Source organism: Ranitomeya imitator, chromosome 7 (genome assembly GCF_032444005.1).
Source record: "Ranitomeya imitator isolate aRanImi1 chromosome 7, aRanImi1.pri, whole genome shotgun sequence".
Taxonomy (NCBI): Eukaryota; Metazoa; Chordata; class Amphibia; order Anura; family Dendrobatidae; genus Ranitomeya; species Ranitomeya imitator.
The window spans coordinates 34,582,010-34,606,436 of NC_091288.1; the positions used below are offsets into that span (position 1 = coordinate 34,582,010).

Consider the following 24,427-nt stretch of genomic DNA (forward strand, 5'->3'; position numbering starts at 1 on the left):
CATTCAGGAGTTGGAAGGGGGTAAAAAAAAACTACAGCAAAAATATTACCTGTCTGGTCTTAGTCTATCTCCTCATGTCACCTTTACAGCTTCCCAGGTCTCCAAGAGAGTATCCCTCAGTGTGAAAGCCTGGGCATCATGGCCAGGAGAAGTAAAGACCCATGCAGAGGACCAGTGAAGCTGCGGAGGTGTAAGGAATCAGTTCATGTTCACAACCACTGAAAATCAATGTGTGAGTGAGATTCCGCATAGGGAAGCATAGCATCTGCCATTCTGCAGAACATGACACTGAGCTCCGGCATCCATCCACGGTCTGGAATGAGCTCATGGAGATGAACCCAGATGAGACCATTCTGAGAATTATAACTTTCGTGGCTAAGGATAATACACAAATGCAAAGCATAAAACAGTAGCGGAATTGCTAAGACATTGCTTACTTTAAGGGAAGAGTCAAGTGGCCGTATAACTTGGACGGGGATCGCAACGCAATGCTCGGACTAGCCGGTGGCGTTCCCGACTTGAATGTAACAGATATATGTATTTCTATGCCGCTGTCATGCTCTGGTCGGGAGATCCAGCGGCCAGTCCGAGCATTGTGTTGCAATCCTCATCCGAGTTACACTAACGTCTGACTCTTCTCTAACACATATCACTAACTTAGTTAAACTATGCTTGGAGTGGGGAGAAGCAAAAGAATGCCAAAACATTATGGTTATTGGGAAAATCGTGAAAATAATAATAATAATAATAATAATAATTTTATTTATATAGCGCCAACATATTCCGCAGCGCTTTACAAATTATAGAGGGGACTTGTACAGACAATAAACATTACAGCATAACAGAAATACAGTTCAAAACAGATACCAGGAGGAGTGAGGGCCCTGCTCGCAAGCTTACAAACTATGGGAAAATAAATGTATTTCACATCTTGCTGTACTTGTGTTAACCAAAATCGCTGTGAAAACTGATAACATCATTTTTTAAAAAATTTTTCACTTCCTTATTGCTTTTTATTGGTTAAAAAACACTGCAAAAATGCTAAAAGTGACACTTTGAAGATTCAAAAAACGCAGCAGTTTTCCAACTGAGTTAGGCCGGGTTCACACTGCGTTAGCAGCAGCCCGTTCAGCACATACGCTAACGAGCTGCTGTAACGTAAGTGCCGACATTTACATTGCGCTAGCGAATATAGAGCATCTGCTAGCTCTATCTGCGCTAGCAGTGACGGACCCGGAAACGCTGCAGCACGCGTCTCAGGGACCGTCACTCAATGACGGCACATCCCTTGCGCACGCCCATTGTGGGCGTGCGCTAGCGATGCGTCCGACATTGCTTTCAATAGCGGCGTTAACGGACTGCGTTACACCGCGTTATGCCGCTGTGTAACGTAGTCCGTTTAACGGACCACCATAACGCAGTGTGAACCCGGCCTTAGGAATAAAAAAAATCAAAGAAACGTGCGCATGAGATTTCTGAAATCTCCTGGATTTTGCTGGTACTGTAAAAAACAGCTTTTAACTTGCAGCAAAAAAAACGGAAAAAAAAGTCGATGTTGAATTTTTTATCGTTTCTGAATGCATTTGAAGGTTGTTTGTAAAGTGGCCATCAGTTCTTCTCTTCTGTTTTGTAGCATTTATGCCTCTCGATTTCATGATTAAAAAAAAAAAAAAAATAGGACGTGGAGCTTCTAAAATTATGTGTTCACAACAATAAAATAGCTGAGAGCAAATGCCGTTTGTTAGGAACACTGCTAGCAAAATGGGTTTTCAACGAAAACATCCATTATCTCAAAGAAGGTACTTAGTGGTTAGTGCGCCATGAAACAGCAATGGCCTAAAATTACTACAGCAATGTCACATTCTTACGCTAACCACCAAACAATATAACTGATTTAAAGGGCTTTTTTTTCCAGCAGGAAGGTACCGGCTGTAAAACATACTCCAAAATGTAACCCTTTATTACTGAGCACAGCATCAAGTGGCCAAATATTAGGCTACAATTACACCTGTCAAATACTGTATAACAACGCAGGTACAAAATGTGCTAGGATGGTAATAGAAAAGGGCTTATTACATAATGGACTTATAAAATGTCTATTATAGGGGATGGAATTGTCTCGTCTTTCTACGCAGGTATATTATACATTGTGTGTTCCCAGTGCAGGGCTGAAGGGAGCGTAAGGATATAAAGGACATCAAACAGAGAATTCTTGGGTTCAAACGGCATCGCTTTGTCCATCTTATCTGAGCCGTACCTCATGCAAATCCAGTGAGCGGTCCATTATGCTGCATTCACACATCCGTGGTTCACAGTCTAAGTATGGACCGACTGGCCGTGGGTCTTCTAAGGCTTCATTCATTCAGATGGACATCCGTTTTTTGCGTACGAGTGCTATCCATGTTTTTGACAGATAGCACTTGTACCTGTGATAGTCTATGGGACCATTCACATGTCCGTGATTTTCCAAGGATCGAGTGGTCCATGTAAAAGCACAGAGACATGTCAGATTTTGTTCCAATTGTCTAAAGGTTTGTGAAAAAAATCAGACAGCACTCCAGTGGCATTTTACTTCAGTCCCATTTTCATGGACCGATACATGGAGAAGGGGGGGAGGAAAACTTTTTTTTTCCACATACAAGAAAAACTGATGACACTTAGACCAGGGGTGTCAAACTGCATTCCTCGAGGGCTGCAAACAGGTCATGTTTTCAGGATTTCCTTGTACTGCACAGGTGATAATTTAATCAACAACTCATTATTTGTGTAGGTGATTAAATTATCACCTGTGCAGTACAAGGAAATCCTGAAAACATGACCTGTTTGCAGCCCTCGAGGAATGCAGTTTGACACCCCTGACTTAGACTACATTCAGATCAAACTTATGCGTCTGTTTTTTTTTTCGAGCCTGAGAAAAATGAAAGTCTGAACGAGGCCTAAGGTTAACGAGTTTGGGTAAGGAGACCTGTCGCTGGTCCATGAATCACACAGATGTGTGAATGCAGCATACGGGAAGAGTCAGATGGTAACTCGGACGAGGATCGCAAAGCAATGCTTAGACTGGCCGTTGGCTCTCCCGACCACAGCATGATAACATGTATTTCTATGCAGCTTTCATGTTTGGGAGAGCCAACAGTCAGTCCGTGCATTGTGTTGCAATCCCCGTCCGAGTTATACCGCTGTCTGACTCTTCCCTAATAGAGAAGGATGATGTCCACTAGCACATAGGGCAACTGTCTAACCAAAATTACCATCTCTCCCAATTGGCCACATAAACATTGATTATGGTCTTTTATGACAAAACTCCTCATTTTTCAACATAACTTGTAAACTAATTCACAAAACTTGAGCAGCCAAGCTGTTGTGGCTGACACCTTCCTTCCACCAATACCATATCCTCTCTTCTTTTACTTCCATAGAAGTTAATTGAAAGAGCCATGTATCTTCGGCCATCCCTCCACTAAAAACAGCCAAGGTACCAGGCAGGATTGGGGTGTCAGAAGACCCCTTTTCTTGAGATAAGTGTAAGTTATAGGTCCTTTGGATATGCCAGAAAAGTCCAAAATAATAATATCCCTGTAATTGGGGTGACCAACAAAAATATCTCTCCTTCATATATTTGGTTTCCAACATATAAATAGCTCATAAAACAAATGATTGACCCATACACATAAATATAAATTTTAATGATTATTTTCACCATTTTATTATATTGATTTTCAGTCAGTTTATACTGAGGGCTACTCTACTTAATCTCCTTTTTGCCAATTAGAATTTTTTGCTTTTAACTAGATTTTTGGTCTCCTAGTGGAAAAACAGTTTTGTCCCTGTAGCTGAACTACTACAAGGTCATCCGTACTGTTCAGCTATGTACAACACATCATTCATTGCTCTGTACTCAAGAGACAACCACAGATACAGTGAGAAACATCTATCATATAGCTCGTCTGTAAGCTTGGACACTGTACACTTTGTGTTGAAATCAGTCCAGGACCTAGTAGGAGTATGAGCAAGTTCTTCAGTGGACATTTGGCACTGGTCTGCTCAATGGACTGGAACACTGACAAAAGAGATCAAATATATTTGTGGTGTATCCAAAGGGCAATTGCTAGTACACTCAAAAAGTTTTACTTTTACTTTGGAAGCATCTCAGGATCAAAAAATGTTTCGAATTTGGTCAAAAAAGTTCTAGCTTGGTGATCCTTGCTTTGAGTGGCATGTCGAGTTTGATTTGATCCAAGACTTGTTTATTCTTCTTTCCATCCAAGGTATTGATAACATTTTTCTCCAGCACCACATGTAGAGGGAATCAATTCTTCTCTTGGTGTTGTATTTACAAATAGCTGATTTGCTCAATCAACTGCTGATTGATCTTTTAGATCTTGCCGTTATTTCCTTCTCCGAGCAGCAGTTTCCACCAGTGTCTGACCACAGAGTTGTTCAGATATTTGCCGTAGAGAATACAGTGATTGGAAGGCTGGTAAACTATTCCAATGTTTTTCACAACCTTCTTCAATGTTCTAACATCAGGAAACGCAAGTTAAAAAAAATATATATATTAGAGAATATCTGACAGCACGTAGTAAAAATATGCTAATTAGGAGAATAGTTTAATTAATTGACGTGACAACTTTAATGAGAACTTTCTGCATTGGTTGAATTAATTGTCATGTTGAGAGAACTGTCATAGTCGGGACCTTGAAGAAGAAATGTGCATTAAAATGTGAAATTCATTTGTAACATGATGCAGTGATAAAATGCTCACACTTCCATCAATCATATTTGCGTTGAATGGAGAGGAAAGGTGTAGACCTTCTTCCGTTCTAGAACCGTAGTTGACATGAATGGTCGGGCACAATCATTCATTATTGAAAAAAAAAATCTAGTGTATGACAACATTATTTATAACGTTTAGTGGTTGTATTACATTCATCGCTATTGTCAAGAAAATGGATAAAAAAATACCCTGAATGAAAATTCACTAAAGATACAAAACTCTATATAAACATAAAACAGAAGAATGGAAGAAATTTTAATTATTCTTCCACTAATTGTTTCATTTCCGTTGATGCAAATATTTTTCATACTGTATCCTGTGAGAAATACAAAAAAATATTCTTTTATATTTGACTCAGGGAATCTGAGATTTCTTTCTCCTCCTTTTAACAAGCTGTAAGGCAACTGAATGCAGCAGAATTCCTTCCTCACTGCTATGGAGACAGGAATGGTGAAGCACGCACTTAGTTAAAGGGAATCTGTCAGTAGGATCAACCCTCCTAAGCCGTCTATATGGGAATGTAGGTCATAGGAAGTTGAATAAAATAATACCTTGATGTCTATGATCCAATGTCTTTTTCCAGCGAAATCCAGATTTTCCTTAATATGTAAATAAGGGATTAGCAGACCTGTGGAAATTCGGGTTCTGGTACCCAAATGCACTCTCTCACACCCATGGACTTCCACCCGAACTCCCAACATTAAAATGGACTTTCGGGAGAAGTCCATGTTTAGAGTTTAGCACTGGACGCGAAGTGTCTGGTATGAATCCTGAACTTTTAAGTTTGGGTTCACTCATCTCTAGTTAAGATCTATTGATTGTCAGCCTGTTTACACTGAACTATTATCAGATAACAAGCATTCCTCACTTACGAGAGATGCCTGGCAATGTCTCTCTCATAAAGAAAGCCGGAGCTCTCAGTAGAGCGAGTGCTCCTGTGTATTGGGAAGTCATCAACTTTGACAGTGAGGGTGATCAATGATTGGAACAGGCAGCCATGAGAGGTGGTCAGTTTTCCTTCAATGGAAGTCTTCAAACAGAGGCTGGACAGACATCTGTCTGGGATGATTTAGTGAATCCTGCTTTGAGCATGGGGGTTGGACCAGATGACCCAGGAGGTCCCTTCCAGCTCTACCATTCTATGATTCTATGAAACGACTGCTGGTTATCATTCGACTGACAGCTATCTATAGTGTATGTGGCCTTCTAATCTTGTTTCTCCCATAAGATAACTGTGGTTCACCATGGGATCTTGAAAAACCAGTATAAAGAAGGGGTCAATCACTATTCCTAGTTGTGGTACCCATGTGCCTCCTTACACCAGCTGTTAGGGGTCGAGTTCCCGCCTCTGCACAGGGGGAATCTCGGGCCATCTCCGCTGCGGTCTCCCATTCCTCTCCTGCCGCAGTTGTGCCTGCTCAGCGGAGACATCAGTCCAAGCGTCTTGCTCAGTCCCACTCTGTACAAAGAGTTACTGCTGCCTTTCCTGCTTCTGCCATTGAAGTCAATGCTGGGCAGCGGCGAGCAGACGCTTCTGCGACTAAGTCCTGCTTTTCTCATTCTGAGCATGCCCTGAGTAAGATCTCTCAGTGGAGATCGAGGGTCACATGGTAGGAAGGTCCTATTGCTGCTAGGACTAACTCCTGCTTTTCACACACTGAGCATGCCCAGGGTAAGATCTCTCAGTGGAGATCTAGGGTCACATGCTCAGTTATGGCAGTCTCTCATTGGTCCTTCTAGGAAGGTCTTTTTCTTGCTGCAGCTATATAAGGCTCGCATGGCCGCACGGCCATGCGCTAGTATCAATGCATGACATGAGTTTTGCGCCACTGTGGTCACGCTTGTGTGTATTCAGGGACCCGGCTGAAATAAGCCACTAGAATACCGGCACCTCCGGTGAGGAGATTGTGTGTTTGGTTACAGGGCCCCGGCTGAAATAAGCCACTAGAATACCGGCTCCACCGGTGAGGAGATTGTATGTTTGCCTCCTGGACTGCGTGACCACAAGCTGCTATCTGCTCAGCAGTTACTGTGTATTCCTGTGGAGTTTAACAGGACACAGTCCTTTCCTTATAGCGACTCTGTGAAGCAACAGAGTTCGCTTCTACCGCCATATCGTGCCGCTGTTTGCCAGCAGCAGGTTCTATTCCTGCACGGTGGACCCCGGGCTGCGAACGCACCAAATAACATCTCTACATTTACTCGGTGCGTTCCGCCAGCCCTAACAGTATACTAGCGCCAGGGTCTGGCTGGTAAATGGCGGACGATCAGCGTTTACAGCGGTACATCCAGCAGCTGGAGGGTAGGTTGACGGCTCTCGAGCGCACAACCTCAGCTGTGGATGTTACCGCAGTCGCTGTTCAGGCTGCAAGTGTAGCTGCAGCCAGTTTGTCCTCTGCCACCCCTGCTCCGACTTTATCCCGTCTCCCGCTTCCAGACAAGTTTGCTGGTGACAGTAAGCTATGTCGGGGATTCGTGAGTCAGTGCTCCATACATCTTGAGCTTCTGGCTGCACGTTTTCCTACGGAACGGGCAAAAGTGGGATTTATTTTATCCCTTTTGTCGGGCAGGGCGTTGCAGTGGGCAACGCCGCTATGGGAGCGCAATGATCGTGTGGCGCAGAGTGCTCCTCTCTTCCTGGACGCTCTTAAACAGGTCTTTTTGGGACCTCGTGTCACCCACGATACCGCGCTCCAATTGTTGGCAACAACACAGGGTTCGTCCATGGTCAGCCAGTTCGCCGTCCAATTCCGGACTCTGGTCTCTGAGCTGGAATGGCCGGATAAAGTCCTTATTCCAGTGTTCTGGAGAGGACTGGCAGACCATGTGAAGGACGCCTTGGCCACCAGGGAGATTCCCGCCACACTGGAGGAGCTTATTTCTATATCAACCCGCATCGACCTCCGTTTTAACGAGCGGAAGTTGGAGCGGGCCCAGTGTAGGCAGAGGTTTCGGCTGGCTCCCATCTTCGCCAGACTTCTGGAATCTTCCGTTCAGGCGTCCGACTCCCATGAGGCCATGGAGGTTTCTCGAGCGGGACCTAAGTCTCGGACCGCTCGAGTACCCGTGGTTTGCAGAAATTGCCAACAAGAAGGACATTATGCCAATAAATGTCCACGGCGGTCGAGTAAACGATCGCGTCTAGTAACCCTTGGAGGAGGTTCACTAGACACAGCGGCATTTTCCTCCAAGCTGTCCTTCAAAGGGACAATCATATTAGGCTCTTACTCTCTAAAAGTCGAGCTTTGTGTGGATTCTGGAGCTGAGGGGAATTTCATCTCCTCAGCTTTTGCTCTGCGCCATGCAATACCTCTGGTGATGCTCGCCAAACCGGTGACTGTTAGAGTAGTGAATGGGTCAACACTTCCATCTCAGATAACACACCAGACTGTCCCTTTCACGTCAGCTATGTCCCCATCCCACCAGGAGATAATTTCCCTTCTTGTCCTTCCCGAGGGAATGGATGAGATTCTGCTGGGAATACCCTGGCTCCGTTTCCACTCCCCACATATTGAGTGGTCCTCTGGGAGGATATTGGGTTGGAGTGATTCATGTAAGGGCAGATGTTTGAGAGAGTGCTTTCAGGTTTCTACCACCGAGATACCTGCAGATCTTTCTTCCCTTCCCAAATGCTATTGGTCCTATGCAGACGTCTTCTCCAAAAAGGCTGCGGAGACCCTTCCACCTCACCGCCACTATGACTGTCCTATTGATCTCTTGCTTGGAGCAGAACCTCCTCGGGGACGGGTCTATCCCCTCTCCCTCCCGGAGACAGAGGCTATGTCCCAATACATCCAGGAAAATTTGGCAAGAGGGTTCATTAGGAAGTCAGTGTCACCTGCAGGGGCAGGGTTCTTCTTCGTGCAGAAGAAGAACGGAGAATTACATCCATGCATAGATTACAGGGGTCTTAACGCCATCACCGTTAAGAATAAGTACCCATTGCCACCGGTTTTCTGAGCTCTTTGATAGGCTACGGGGAGCAAGGGTATTTACCAAATTAGATTTGCGGGGTGCTTATAACCTGATTCGCATCCGTGAGGGGGATGAATGGAAGACGGCGTTTAATACCAGGGATGGGCACTATGAGTATCTGGTGATGCCCTTCGGGCTCTGTAATGACCCAGCCATCTTCCAAGACTTTGTCAATGACATCTTCCGGGATATGCTCTCCACCTCGGTCGTAGTCTATCTGGATGATATTCTCATCTTCTCTCCAGATATTGACTCCCACCGGAGAGATGTTGGCAGAGTCTTCGACCTCTTACGGTCAAATTCCCTCTATGCAAAGTTGGAGAAGTGTATGTTTGAGCAGGAGTCTTTACCTTTCCTGGGCTATATCATTTCCGCCCAGGGATTGGCTATGGATCCTGCCAAACTACAGGCTGTGATGGACTGGCAAGAACCCCATTCTCTTAAAGCGGTGCAGCGCTTTATGGGGTTCATTAATTATTACCGCCAGTTCATTCCACACTTCTCAACTTTGGTAGCTCCCTTGGTAGCCCTCACCAAGAAGGGAGCAAATCCCAAATTGTGGTCTGAAGAGGTCTCCAAGGCCTTCTCTTCTATTAAGTCTCATTTTGCTAGCGCTCCCATCCTACATCGTCCCGATGTGGATAAGCCGTTTATAATGGAGGTGGATGCCTCATCCGTTGGTGCAGGAGCAGTCCTCTTCCAAAAGGATGCTCAAGGTCGGAAGCATCCTTGCTTCTTCTACTCCAAGACCTTCACACCAGCGGAGAGGAATTATTCCATCGGGGACAGGGAGTTGCTAGCGATGAAGTTGGCTTTCTCGGAGTGGAGACATCTCTTGGAGGGGGCTCGCTTTCCCTTTCAAGTCTTCACGGACCACAAAAATTTGTTATATTTGCAAACAGCCCAGCGGCTAAATTCTCGCCAGGCCAGATGGTCCTTGTTCTTCTCCCGGTTCCACTTCACCCTCCATTATCTCGCTGGGGAGAAGAACATTCGTGCTGACGCCCTCTCTCGCTCTGTTGTGTCATTTGAGGAGGAGGAAGGGGAGCCTCGGCTTATTGTCCCTTCTGAGAGCCTGAGAACCATAGCTCCGGTTTCGCTAGAGTCTGTGCCTCCGGGCAAGACTTTTGTACCCATTAATTTGCGACCGGAGGTTCTCTCTTGGGCTCATTCATCCAGGGTGGGTGGACACTTTGGGACAAAAAGGACATCTGAGCTGCTGGCGAGGTCGTACTGGTGGCCACATATGGTTCGTGATGTCAGAGATTACATTCAGGCATGTGTCTCCTGTGCCAAAAATAAATCTCCTCGACAACGGCCAGCAGGGTTACTCTATCCCTTGCCGGTGGCAGACAGGCCCTGGGAGATGGTCGGGATGGACTTTGTGGTGGGTTTGCCCAAGTCTCGTGGCTGTACCATCATTTGGGTTGTCACCGATCATTTTTCTAAAATGGTGCATTTGGTCCCGCTTCCACGGTTACCTTCTGCACGGGCCTTGGCAGCGTTGTTCATAAAACACATCTTCCGCCTACACGGTATGCCGGACAAAATTGTCAGTGACCTGGTTCCCCAGTTTGCGTCTCGGTTCTGGAGAGAGCTTTGTCGTCTTCTCAGCATTGAGTTAAATCTCTTTTCCGCATATCATCCCGAGACGAACGGGTTGGTAGAGAGGGCCAACCAGACCTTGGTCACATATCTGCGACATTTTGTCTCAGCCAGGCAGGATGATTGGGCATCCTTGCTATCATGGGCAGAGTTTGCGCTTAACAATGCCGTGGCCGACTCCACTGGACAAACCCCATTTCTCCTTAACTATGGTCAGCATCCGCGGGTACCTGTGCCTATGCCCGTGTCTTCCGCCGACTCCAGGGTGGCAGACTGGGCTGTGGAAGCACTGGATATTTGGGACCGCACTCAGGATGCCATTCGGGCCTCCAAGGAGAGAATGAGGTCCTCCGCCGATGCACATCGGCGTCCCGCTCCGACCTTTGCTCCTGGCGACTTGGTGTGGCTCTCCGCCCGTAACATCAGGCTGCGAGTGGAGTCCACTAAGTTTGCACCTCGCTACTTGGGTCCTTTTAAGGTCCTCGAACAGGTTAATCCTGTGGTCTATCGTTTAGCCCTTCTGCCACGCCTGGGTATCACCGACACCTTTCATGTGTCCCTCTTGAAACCCGTATACATGTCCCGGTTTTTCGAGTCATCTGCTGGGACATCGGGTTAATCTATGGACGATTACAAGGTGAATGCTATTTTGGGGTGCAAGGTGGTACGTGGTAAAAAGTTTTATTTGGTGGACTGGAAGGGTTATGGTCCTGAGGACAGGTCCTGGGAGCCTGCTGAGCACATTCAGGCTCCGCAGCTCATTGCTGCCTTTGAGCGTAGCGAGGTCCAAGGAGGGGGGGGCCCTAGGAGGGGGGGTAATGTTAGGGGTCGAGTTCCCGCCTCTGCACAGGGGGAATCTCGGGCCATCTCCGCTGCGGTCTCCCATTCCTCTCCTGCCGCAGTTGTGCCTGCTCAGCGGAGACGTCAGTCCAAGTGTCTTGCTCAGTCCCACTCTGTACAAAGAGTTACTGCTGCCTTTCCTGCTTCTGCCATTGAAGTCAATGCTGGGCAGCGGCGAGCAGACGCTTCTGCGACTAAGTCCTGCTTTTCTCATTCTGAGCATGCCCTGAGTAAGATCTCTCAGTGGAGATCGAGGGTCACATGGTAGGAAGGTCCTATTGCTGCTAGGACTAACTCCTGCTTTTCACACACTGAGCATGCCCAGGGTAAGATCTCTCAGTGGAGATCTAGGGTCACATGCTCAGTTATGGCAGTCTCTCATTGGTCCTTCTAGGAAGGTCTTTTTCTTGCTGCAGCTATATAAGGCTCGCATGGCCGCACGGCCATGCGCTAGTATCAATGCATGACATGAGTTTTGCGCCACTGTGGTCACGCTTGTGTGTATTCAGGGACCCGGCTGAAATAAGCCACTAGAATACCGGCACCTCCGGTGAGGAGATTGTGTGTTTGGTTACAGGGCCCCGGCTGAAATAAGCCACTAGAATACCGGCTCCACCGGTGAGGAGATTGTATGTTTGCCTCCTGGACTGCGTGACCACAAGCTGCTATCTGCTCAGCAGTTACTGTGTATTCCTGTGGAGTTTAACATGACACAGTCCTTTCCTTATAGCGACTCTGTGAAGCAACAGAGTTCGCTTCTACCGCCATATCGTGCCGCTGTTTGCCAGCAGCAGGTTCTATTCCTGCACGGTGGACCCCGGGCTGCGAACGCACCAAATAACATCTCTACATTTACTCGGTGCGTTCCGCCAGCCCTAACACCAGCACTATTTGCTTTCTGATGTTCCATCCGATATGTAATATAGCTTGCATTTTTAATAGTATAAGGTTTACAGAAATTTATGTTAGATGCATAGACCTTTAACACATCAGTATAATATTATGTACTTTGCATGAGCCATTTGTGCAAATATAAACATATTCAGTGAATATGTGGACCATTGGCTAGCTTTATACTAGAAGGATGAATGTCAATACATAAAGTAACATAAAATGGCTTATATGGAGTCTATTGGATAAAACATGAACTATAAATACAAAAACTTATGAAAGTGGTAATGGAGAAGCCATTTATTAGGGAGATGATACATACAAGGATTTGCTATTTTTAGAAGAACATATTCATAATTTATATCTTTGAGAGAAATGCTGAATGCTTTATGTGGACAAAGAATGACTTTTACATGACTTCTATCACTGTGTTCATTTTTCTGGGGTATTATTCTGCCAGGACGCTTGCTTTAGCCCAGGCACAATCAATGTCTCACAGACAAGAAAGTCTAAACGTCTTGGCAGAATTGCTGTAGCAATTTGTAGTCTTGGAGAAACTGACTCTTTATACACATTATTCACTTATTATTTACAGACCTGGATTGTGGTGACAGGTCCGACTCCTAGCATAACCCACTGACCACATCATTGTTTCCAATACCTGGTCCTCCAATGCAGGGATCAGCAGTTTCCTCCTCTTTGGTGGCTCAGTTTGAAACTTTTTCATGGCCATTGTAGTATTATTTTTTAGCTTTGATGAGCACCATTACTAGTACATGGTTAAGTGTTTCCTATTTGCTGTACAGTGTTTTCTATTTTACATGCGCTGTATGGCAGTATTAGATAGACGCTCTATGGTAATATTTTTTAAAGCGGTTGTACACTAATTGAGAACAATTAGTTTTGTGGGTTTTTTTTTACCTAAATGAATTTGTGGCTGAAATTTTTTGGCAATTGGCTTTTGTGACAAAGCATTTCTTCTTAATTATGCTAGATGTAAATTCAGTAGGCCCAGAATCTTAGACTGTTATCTGAAGTATTGACTCTTCTTGTAGCTTGAATTGATATTTGCAAATGGGCAAATTGTTTTTTACTTCCTGTATCAGCTCCTATAGTTTATTGTACTGCTGTCTTTGCATAATAAGGAGACAGGGTAACTGAACAATAATGTTTGCTGATATGTTGATTACACACTGTACCTGGCCATGCAGTTTATTGACTTGCAAACATTGAAGGATAAACTATAAATAAACAAGGCAAGTTAACCTCATTCACATCTTTGTCTTGACCTCTGGATGCTGGCTTGAATACAGTTGTGAACTATATAAGGAAACTTTCCCTCTGCTCCAAGAGACTCTACAGGATGTCAGCTTAGGTGAGCACAGCCCCAGCTGGAATACAGAACCGCTTCATTGACCATCACTGAACCAGTGACATCTTCAAGACTCCAGGTGGGGACAATCAGGTCACCTGGCCACATACCTCACTGCTCTTGGTTAGCTTCCTAAGCTTGTCATTACCTCCTCTCTGTGGGGGCCCGCCAAAAGCGGGGTGCTAAGGGTGAGGGTAATTGGCCCTGGAAGCAGCTCTAATCCCGAGTCAGTGGAATGGTGAGACTCTGTAGTTTGCACCATCTTGAGTATTTTGCTGGGACTGTACTATATGATGTTATTTGTTGGTTGTTCAATAAATTATTAAACACACTGTTTTACCCTTACCCTAAACAGAGTAAAAGATAAAGATAAAAGAGTTACAAACTCTCACATCAGTATTGTTAGAACTACGGTTGAGCAAAAAGATTTTCAGGACCCTGGTCTGGCATACACAACAGTACTCCATGGCACACAGACCAAGGCAGTGAGATCTTCCTCTGCCAATGTGGATGCTGGAACGGTGTCCTTCAAATCATGATATCATGGTGGTTTACTAATCATAAGGGATGCATGGGATGCTTGCATTCAAGTCATGATTATGCAGAAAAACAGCAATCACAAGAGGCTGGCCAAGAAGGTTCGTGCTGCCCTGGTAGGGCTGCCACCGAGTACCAATGTCACGATGCTGAGAAAAGTTTAGTAGTCACAAGCTGTGCCTGGGAAGCTAACATTAAAGTACCAGATGAGAAGTTTCTACTATGGCAAGGTTCTGCAAATACTTTCGCCATTAACATTCCTGTTAACATAGGCAGGTTTAGAATGTAACAACGCTGTCCATCAGCCATACTGAAAGTGCAGCTACTGGGAGGAAATAAGCTCTATCTCTCTCGGCAGTCGATAGTTTTCAGAAAGGGTTCTTTCACATTGTGTTTAGATACTCATTCAGTGGCCCCGTCGGGATTTACATCCAAACCTTCCACAAATCGGGATTCAGACGTATGCGCCGACGAGGCAATGGACTATAATGGTGCCGACAGAGCAAACGTGCTCTCTGCCGTACATAATTTTCAGGTGTATATGTCTACTGGAGGTGGACATCCAGACACAATCTAATATGTCTTAGTGCCTGCGTCCCGTAGGCGTGCACACCTGAAAAAGATGCACAGCAGAGAACACATTCTCTGTGTTGGCACCATTATAGTCTACGGCCTCTTCGGTGAATATGCGGAATCCCGCTTAGAGGGGGTCTCGGACGTAAGCCCGATGGGGCCACTGAACGGGTGTCTAAATGCAATGTTAAAGCACTCTAACAAAGGCGTGCACGGGGTGTCTACAGTCACTGCTCAGTAAGCAGTAAGTGGCGACTGTAAGCATGCCCTGACACTTTGATGGACAGCTCGAGGGATAGCACACCAGCGCAGAGTGAGCTGTCAATCAAAGTGATAGCCTGTATTGACAGCTGGCGCTCACATGAGCCATTCGGGGTACACCTGTATAACTGAAAGCCGAATGCTCCTGGTATAAATAAAGTTGATTTTCTCCCAGCAGCCGCATTTTCGGTAAAGCGGATGGAGAGCGTTAATAACCTGCAGGTTAATGATGTTTGGTGATTTGCCAGGTTCCCTTTAAAGACTTTATTACAGTATTATATGGGCACTATGTAGTGTTACTACTTATGTTCTATATGACACTATTATTGTGTCACTTTTAATCCACATTCAAATGCAGAACCACAACAGCTAAACGTAAACCAATTCAATTATTCACTTACTTCATGTGACGGAATTGTAAAAGATTATTAATCTTCTATTATTTTATGAACTTCTCTATAGTAAGTATTCCCAAATTCTCAATTGTTTCATAGAAGCCTTAAAAATACTTTTGTTAAAACCACATTCAAATGCAAAGCTGCAATATCTAAATGTTAGCATGCAAACCAATTAAATTTGGAATATATTAGCAATGTTTATTTTTTGTCAGCAAATAAGAGCAGTGACTTATATTGTGTGATTATACGATAATGCGTCAATGAATATTTATTGAACTGGACACAGTTGTTCACGAAAATGAGAAATAATCGGAAGCAAAAAATAAACTGTTAGGGTTGGCGTAGTCATTTTTTATATCATAGGCATATATTGCTATAAAATAAAGTTAGGATCTTAAGCATTATTTTTTGTTCCCAATTCATTACAACCTTGGAGTCATTTTTACGCTAGGTTTTTTAATTATGGTATTTTTTTGGAGTTTGCTCAACAATTTGAGGATGTCATCATGATCCAGTTGTTTTTTCCAGCTAACTATCCACTTGCAGATCTTCAAAATGTCTCAAATTTTGGGCACATTACAATAGAGGAGCATAAAATTTATCAGAGTCTCTTAGGCTACGTTGACATTTGCGTTGTGCGATGTTGCGTCGGAGACGCAACGCACAACGCAAACAAAAATGCAACAAAATGCACGCTAAAACGCAGCGTTTTGCGACGCATGCGTCCTTTTTTGCCGAAATTTGGACGCAAAAAAATGCAACTTGCTGCGTTTTCTGCGCCCCACGCTTGCGGCAAAAAAAACCCGCATGCGTCGCAAAACGCAGCACAACGCATGTCCATGCGCCCCCCCATGTTAAATATAGGGGCGCATGACGCATGCGTCGCCGCGGCTGCGCCCGACGCAACCGCGCAAAACGCTAATGTGAACGTAGCCTTAGAGATCTCAGAACTGGATCTGTAGTGGTGTTTTAAGAGGATTATACCTTTGTTTATTATTTTTAATCAAGTCATGCAAAAAATAATATATATATTTTAATGTCAGACAACCCCTGTAAAGGGTTAAATTTGAAAACATTTTAGATTGGTATTCAGGAAAATAGCATGTAAATATATACACATCTGGTCTATTTGCAGGGGGTTTTTCATAAAAAACGGTTTTTACCTCCATTGATTTGTTGGACATAAAAATAATAAAACGAGCCCTACTTTCAAGATATTTCATGACAATTAATCAAGCAATTTTATCCACATTTGCAGCAAAGATTAAAAAAAAAATCAATTTGTTTAGATTTGCTTACCTGTGTGACCTTTTCTGTGACATTGTGCGTTCGCTCCTTAACCTTAGGTGCTATAATAGCCTTTTCTGAAGAAGGAGGCGATGACGCCTTTTTTTCATTTTTTATGTCTGAAAAGTTCAACGTGAGCTGTGGAATTTTGTTGATTGTGCTGTATTTGTTCAGGTTTGAATCAGATGTGGAACCCAGAAGACTAGATTTGATATGATTGAAAGGGCCTAAAAGTAGTTAAAAAACAAGTTATATATAGTAAAAAAAAACAACAACAACACTAAACATCAAATGATTATAAGCCCCTAAAAACATATCCTTCCATGAGTAAAAAGAAATATAGAAATGAACATATATTAGAGTTTTTAGTTGTATATTAGTAATATAAGTAACTCTATAAATAGTATGTGACAGTTTAGTGTTGAATAAAAATTAATCATTGGCAATTTCTCATATTGCTACATCAAAAACTCTCCGCCCCTGAGGTTCCATAACTCTTCTAAAGTGCATTTCTGATACTAGACTTTATGTCTACAGCAGAACTAAGAGGATGGAAGCTTAGAGAGACATGGAAACTTCCAGCTGCTCTGTGCTAAGAAACTTTAGATCTGGAGTTCAAAATTTTCTTCTGTGCTTTATGAAAAACTAGTGTTATAAATGATGCATAATATTTGGGATCTCAGTTACAGATTCTGCAATGGAAAAGGAAAAAAAAAAGAATCAAAATTTCAGAATCGATGTTTTTGTCACCCTTTTCCAAATTTATACGATAAAAAAAGAGATCAAAGCATTCTCTATACTATATCCCAAAATGATACCACAAAAAACGACAACTCGCCACTCAAAAAGAAACAAGCCCTCCTACAGGTCCAACAATGGAAAAATAAAAAAGATAAGGGTCTCAGACAATGGAGACACAGACCAATTTTTCTTTTTTACAAAGTTCTAACTTTTTTTTAACTACTAAATTATACAAAAAAAAAATATGCATGTTTAGTATTGCCATAATATTACTGACCCGAATAGTTTTGCCAGTTAAATTTTTACCGTAGGTTGAGTGTAATAAAAACAAAACTCAAAAACCATTGCAGAATTGTGTTATTTTTCACCAATTCATAAACTGAATGGTGTCATTCAAAACTGAAAAAAAAAAGCCCTCATATGCTAAAAAATTTACAACTGTTGGAAAAAGTAGAAGAAAACACGAAAGTGCAAAAAGAAAAATTAGGCATGGCGGCAAGAGGTGTGATATGACATGAATTCATGTCTTGTTTTTTTTTTTCTTTAAGATTTCATCATATAAAAAAAATTTATAAAAAAATCCTCTCGGATTACAACTCTATCTGCATTACGGGTTGTTCAGACTGTCTTGTCATTGACGTGATGCAGTGTGCTCCATTTAATCTAATAAGTGTATCTAAGATAGAATGTTCCTGAAGTATGAAAGATCGTTTGGTTTATTCCACTCGAATAGTGCAGACCCTGCAATTATCGAGCACTACTTTCCCTCTGAGTAATTCTATGACTCACTAACATCACCAATTTCATCAGCTTTGGAAGCTCGATGAATTTAGCGTGAAGCGTTGAATTTAAGGATACACTCGGTGTAACTAATAGTGATGAGTGAACGTGCTCATATAAGGTGTTACCCTAGCATTCTTGGGTGCTAACGGAGTGTTTTCGGCATGCTTGAAAAATATGTTTGAGTCCCCGCAGCTGCATGTTTCGTGGCTGTTCGACAGCCACAACATGTAAGGATTGTCTGTCTGTTAGGAAATCCCTGCATGTGTTGCGGCTGTCGAATAGCCACGAGACATGCAGCCGCAGGGGACTCGAACATATTTTTCGAGCCCGTCAAAGTCACTCAGTTAGCACCCGAGAATGGTCGAATACGACGTTATCAGAGCACGTTCGCTCATCACTAGCAACTACATATCAGAGACATCGGAGTTTGCAATAAAAGCCATAATTCAAGCACCGCTGTTGTATCGACCCCGGATAAATGTAGATTTGCATAATTGATTGATGCAGTTTATTCTCACTGTGTAAATGATATTACTGCTATGATTCTGATATACCGTAATAATACATTTACAGTTTAGGTATGCTGCTTTGCTAGAAAAAGAAAGAGCCTGATTCGTGAAAGTGTTTTGCCATAATTCTGGTGTAAGACATCTTCAAATGTAGGAAAACTTTTGCACTAGACAAAAGTTGGCTAAAAAATTTGGTGTTTTCACGTCAGTTTCTGACAGCTCTGTAAAAGTAGGTGGAGCTCGGGCAAGGTGAATCCCGTCCAATAAATTTATCAAAAGTCGCGACAAAAATGTTAGAGTCATATTTGGCAAGGCACAAGGAAATGAATGCTACTGTTAAGATTCGGAACATTCATTAAAAGCCTCTCCGCCACATATCAGATGGAAGACTGATCAGCCCACTAATTTTAGCAGGACCAACCAGTAGCATCTGCCATCTCCTATCTCAGTAATAGGAAACTTTGTCTTAACTGAATACAGATTTTACTTCAGAATTGAGAATTTTGAAAATTACTGATCAATTCAGGCAGAGAAAGAAGCAGATTTCCCTGATTAACATATGTTACAAAGTTGATTATTTTCATGTGTACTATTGATTTATGGAATAAAAATTAAAACAATAGTTATTCTATAAGTGGCGTGTGCTCCTGCACTCTTACTAAGCATGGCGTACGAAACACCAGTCTTGATGAATGGGGCACTAAAAGTCTTATTTAGGAACTTATGCATAGCTGGCAATGGGGTAATGCATAATTGTGGATAGTGCATAGCTTGGCTGAGCATTCATGTGTTATACAATACAGACCAAAAGTTTGGACACACCTTATCATTTAAAGATTTTCTGTATTTTCATGACTATGAAAATTGTACATTCACACTGAAGGCATCAAAACTATGAATTAACACATGTGGAATTATATACCGTATATACTCGAGTATAAGCCGAGAATTTCAGCCCATTTTTTTAGGCTGAAATTGCCCCTCTCGGCTTATACTCGAGTCATACCCAGGGGTCGGCAGGGGAGGGGGAGCAGCAGCTGTGTAATCATACTCACCTGCTCCTGGCGCAGTCCCTGGTTCCCCGGCGCCGGCAGGTTCTTCCTGTAGTGAGTGGTCACATGGTACCGCTCATTACAGTAATGAATATGGACCCGACTCTACTCCAATAGGGGTGGAGAAGCATATTCATTACTGTAATGAGCGGTACCATGTGACCGCTCACTACAGGAAGAAGCTGCCAGCGCCGGAGAACCAGGGACCGTGCCAGGAGCAGGTGAGTAAAACGCAGATATTCACCTGCTCCCCGTTCCACCGCTGCCAGCCGCCGCTGCGTCTTCCCAGTCCTCTGCACTGACGCTCAGGTCAGAGGGTATGATGACGCGATTAGTGCGCGCGCCGCCCTCTGCCTGAACAGTCAGTGCAGAGGACGGGAAAGACACAGCGGCGTCCGGCATCGGTGGAACGGGGAGCAGGTGAATATAGCAAGTGTCGGGGGCCTGAGCGACGAGAGGTGAGCATGTGATTTTTTTTTATCGCAGCAACAGCATATGGGGCAAATGTCTACATGGAGCATCTTATGGGGCCATAATCAATGTTTGTGCAGCTTTATATGTGGCAAATATCTTTATGGAGCATCTTATGGGGCCATAATCAACATTTGTGCAGCATTATATGGGGCAAATGTCTGTATGGAGAATCTTATGTGGCCATAATCCACATTTGTGCAGCCTTATATGGGGCAAATGTCTGTATGGAGCATCTTATGGGGCAATAATCAGCATTTGTGCAGCATTATATGGGGCATATTTTAATATGGAACATCTTATGGGGCCCATCAAACTTTATGGAACATTATATGGGGCTCCTGATTCAATATGGATATTCAAAAATACTTAACCTACTGATGTCTCAATTAATTTTACTTTTATTGGTATCTATTTGTATTTTTGACATTTACCGATAGCTGCTGCATTTTCCACCCTAGGCTTATATTCGAGTCATTAAGTTTTCCCAGTTTTTTGTGGCAAAATTAGGGGTCTCGGCTTATACGCGGGTCGGCTTATACTCGAGTATATACGGTACTTAACAAAAAAGTGTGAAACAACTGAAATTATGTCTTATATTCTAGGTTCTTCAAAGTAGCCACCTTTTGCTTTGATGACTGCTTTGCACACTCTTGGCATTCTCTTGATGAGCTTCAAGAGATAGTCACCGGGAATGGTCTTCCAACTATCTTGAAGGAGTTCCCAGAGATGCTTAACACTTGTTGGCCCTTTTGCCTTCACCCTGCGGTCCATCTCACCCCAAACCATCTCAATTGGGTTCAGGTGTCTGGTGACTGTGGAGACCAGGTCATCTGGCGTAGCACCCCATCACTCTCCTTCTTGGTCAAATAGCCCTTACACAGCCTGGAGGTGTGTTTGGGGTCATTGTCCTGTTGAAAAATAAATGATGGTCCAACTAAACACAAAGCAGATGGAATAGAATGCCGCTGCAAGGTGCTGTGGTAGCCATGTTGGTTCAGTGTGCCTTCAATTTTGAATAAATCCCCAACATTGTCACCAGCAAAGCACCCCCACACCATCACACCTCCTCCTCCATGCTTCACGGTGGGAACCAGGCATGTAGAGTCCATCCGTTCACCTTTTCGGCGTCGCACAAAGACACAGTGGTTGGAATCAAAGATCTCAAATTTGGACTCATGAGACCAAAGCACAGATTTTCACTGGTCTAATGTCCATTCCTTGTGTTCTTTAGCTCAAACAAGTCTCTTCTGCTTGTCGCTGTCCTTAGCAGTGGTTTCCTAGCAGCAGCAATTTTACCATGAAGGCCTGCTGCACAAAGTCTCCTCTTAACAGTTGTTGTAGAGATGTGTCTGCTGCTAGAACTCTGTGTGGCATTGACCTGGTCTCTAATCTGAGCTGCTGTTATCCTGCAATTTCTGAGGCTGGTGACTTGTATAAACTTATCCTCAGAAGCAGAGGTGACTCTTGGTCTTCCTTTCCTGGGGCAGTCCTCATGTGAGCCAGTTTCTTTGTAGCGCTTGATGGTTTTTGCCACTGCACTTGGCGACGCTTTCAAAGTTTTCCCAATTTTTCAGACTGACTGACCTTCATTTCTTAAAGTAATGATGGCCACTCGTTTTTCTTTACTTAGCTGCTTTTTCCTTGCCATAATACAAATTCTAACAGTCTATTCAGTAGGACTACCAGCTGTGTATCCACCAGACTTCTGCACAACACAACTGATGGTCCCAACCCCATTTATAAGGCAAGAAATCCCACTTATTAATCCTGACAGGGCACACATGTGAAGTGAAAACCATTCCCGGTGACTACATCTTGAAGCTCATCAAGAGAATGCCAAGAGTGTGCAAAGCAGTCATCAAAGCAAAAGGTGGCTACTTTGAAGAACCTAGAATATAAGACATATTTTCAGTTGTTTCACACTTTTTTGTTAAGTATATAATTCCACATGTGTTAATTCATAGTTTTGATGCCTTCAGTGTGAATGTACAATTTTCATAGTCATGAAAATACGGAAAAATCTTTAAATGAGAAGGTGTGTCCAAACTTTTGGTCTGTACTATATATATATACAGTTAGGGCCAGAAATATTTGGACAGTGACACAATTTTCGCGAGTTGGGCTCTGCATGCCACCATATTGGATTTGAAATGAAACCTCTACAACAGAATTCAAGTGCAGATTGTAACGTTTAATTTGAAGGGTTGAACAAAAATATCTGATAGAAAATGTAGGAATTGTACACATTTCTTTACAAACACTCCACATTTTAGGAGGTCAAAAGTAATTGGACAAATAAACATAACCCAAACAAAATATTTTTATTTTCAATATTTTGTTGCAAATCCTTTGGAGGCAATCACTGCCTTAAGTCTGGAACCCATGGACATCACCAAATGCTGGGTTTCCTCCTTCTTAATGCTTTGCCAGGCCTTTACAGCCGCAGCCTTCAGGTCTTGCTTGTTTGTGGGTCTTTGCGTCTTAAGTCTGGATTTGAGCAAGTGAAATGCATGCTCAATTGGGTTTAGATCTGGAGATTGACTTGTCCATTGCAGAATGTTCCACTTTTTGGCACTCATGAACTCCTGGGTAGCTTTGGCTGTATGCTTGGGGTCATTGTCCATCTGTACTATGAAGCGCCGTCCAATCAACTTTGCAGCATTTGGCTGAATCTGGGCTGAAAGTATATCCCGGTACACTTCAGAATTCATCCGGCTACTCTTGTCTGCTCTTATGTCATCAATAAACACAAGTGACCCAGTGCCATTGAAAGCCATGCATGCCCATGCCATCACTTTGCCTCCACCATGTTTTACAGAGGATGTGGTGTGCCTTGGATCATGTGCCGTTCCCTTTCTTCTCCAAACTTTTTTCTTCCCATCATTCTGGTACAGGTTGATCTTTGTCTCATCTGTCCATAGAATACTTTTCCAGAACTGAGCTGGCTTCTTGAGGTGTTTTTCTGCAAATTTAACTCTGGCCTGTCTATTTTTGGTATTGATGAATGGTTTGCATCTAGATGTGAACCCTTTGTATTTACTGTCATGGAGTTTTCTCTTTACTGTTGACTTAGAGACAGATACACCTACTTCACTGAGAGTGTTCTGGACTTCAGTTGATGTTGTGAACGGGTTCTTCTTCACCAAATTAAGTATGCGGCGATCATCCACCACTGTTGTCATCCGTGGACGCCCAGGCCTTTTTGAGTTCCCAAGCTCACCAGTCAAATCCTTTTTTCTCAGAATGTACCCAACTGTTGATTTTGCTACTCCAAGCATGTCTGCTATCTCTCTGATGGATTTTTTCTTTTTTTCAGCCTCAGGATGTTCTGCTTCACCTCAATTGAGAGTTCCTTTGACCGCATGTTGTCTGCTCACAGCAACAGCTTCCAAATGCAAAACCACACACCTGGAATCCACCCCTGACCTTTTAACTACTTCATTGATTACAGGTTAACGAGGGAGACGCCTTCAGAGTTAATTGCAGCCCTTAGAGTCCATTGTCCAATTACTTTTGGTCCCTTGAAAAAGAGGATGCTATGCATTACAGAGCTATGATCCCTAAACCCTTTCTCCGATTTGGATGTGGAAACTATCATATTGCAGCTGGGAGTGTGCACTTTCAGCCCATATTACATATATAATTTTATTTCTGAACATGTTTTTGTAAACAGCTAAAATAACAAAACTTGTGTCACTGTCCAAATATTTCTGGCCCTAACTGTATATTGCCCCTTGAAATTCCAATGGTCTGATCCTTCTCATTCTTCGACACCTGCCGGATGAGAGCCGGTACGTCCCCATGTACATCAGCAGTTTGTCTGGTCCCGCTAAAATCAGTGGGTTCTACTGATGAGCGAGCGTGCTCAGATAAGGTGTTACCTGAGCATGTTCATGTCCGAACTGACGTGTCTTCTGCGAGTCACCACAGCTGCATGTCTCATGGCTGTTAGACAGAAGCAACACATGCAGGGATTGTCTATTTGTTAGCCAATCCCTGGATGTGTTGCAGCCATCGAACAGCCATGAGACATGCAGCTATGGGGTATCAAACATAGTATTCGAGCACGCCGAAGCACCCGAGCATGCTCCGATAACTCCTTATTGCAGCACTTTTGCTCATCACTAGTCTACAGATTTTTTCTGCAGGGAATGTAGAGTTTTATATGGTGCTTACAAAAATCACAAGCCAACCAAAAAAATGAATGTTTAGACCAAGGCCAAGCATGGGTACTCCTATTTGTGGGGAACCACTTTACAGTGTATTTTATTAACCACTATTCATCAAACTTCCATTTTGGTGCAATTATTGATAAGTGAGCGTTTAGTACCAAGATCAGAAAAATATTAAAT

The 24,427-nt window shown here is 43.3% G+C and overlaps 1 protein-coding gene across 3 annotated transcripts in view; it reads right to left on the reverse strand.

The window, feature by feature from the left end:
* Positions 1–24,427, reverse strand: part of KCNH7 (potassium voltage-gated channel subfamily H member 7) — a 406,313-nt gene that overhangs the window by 71,746 nt on the left and 310,140 nt on the right. For all 3 annotated transcript variants that reach the window (XM_069733056.1, XM_069733057.1, XM_069733055.1), the window contains one exon: positions 16,529–16,743. In XM_069733056.1, coding sequence (XP_069589157.1) covers positions 16,529–16,743 — 215 coding nt within the window. The remainder of the gene's footprint in view (positions 1–16,528; positions 16,744–24,427) is intronic.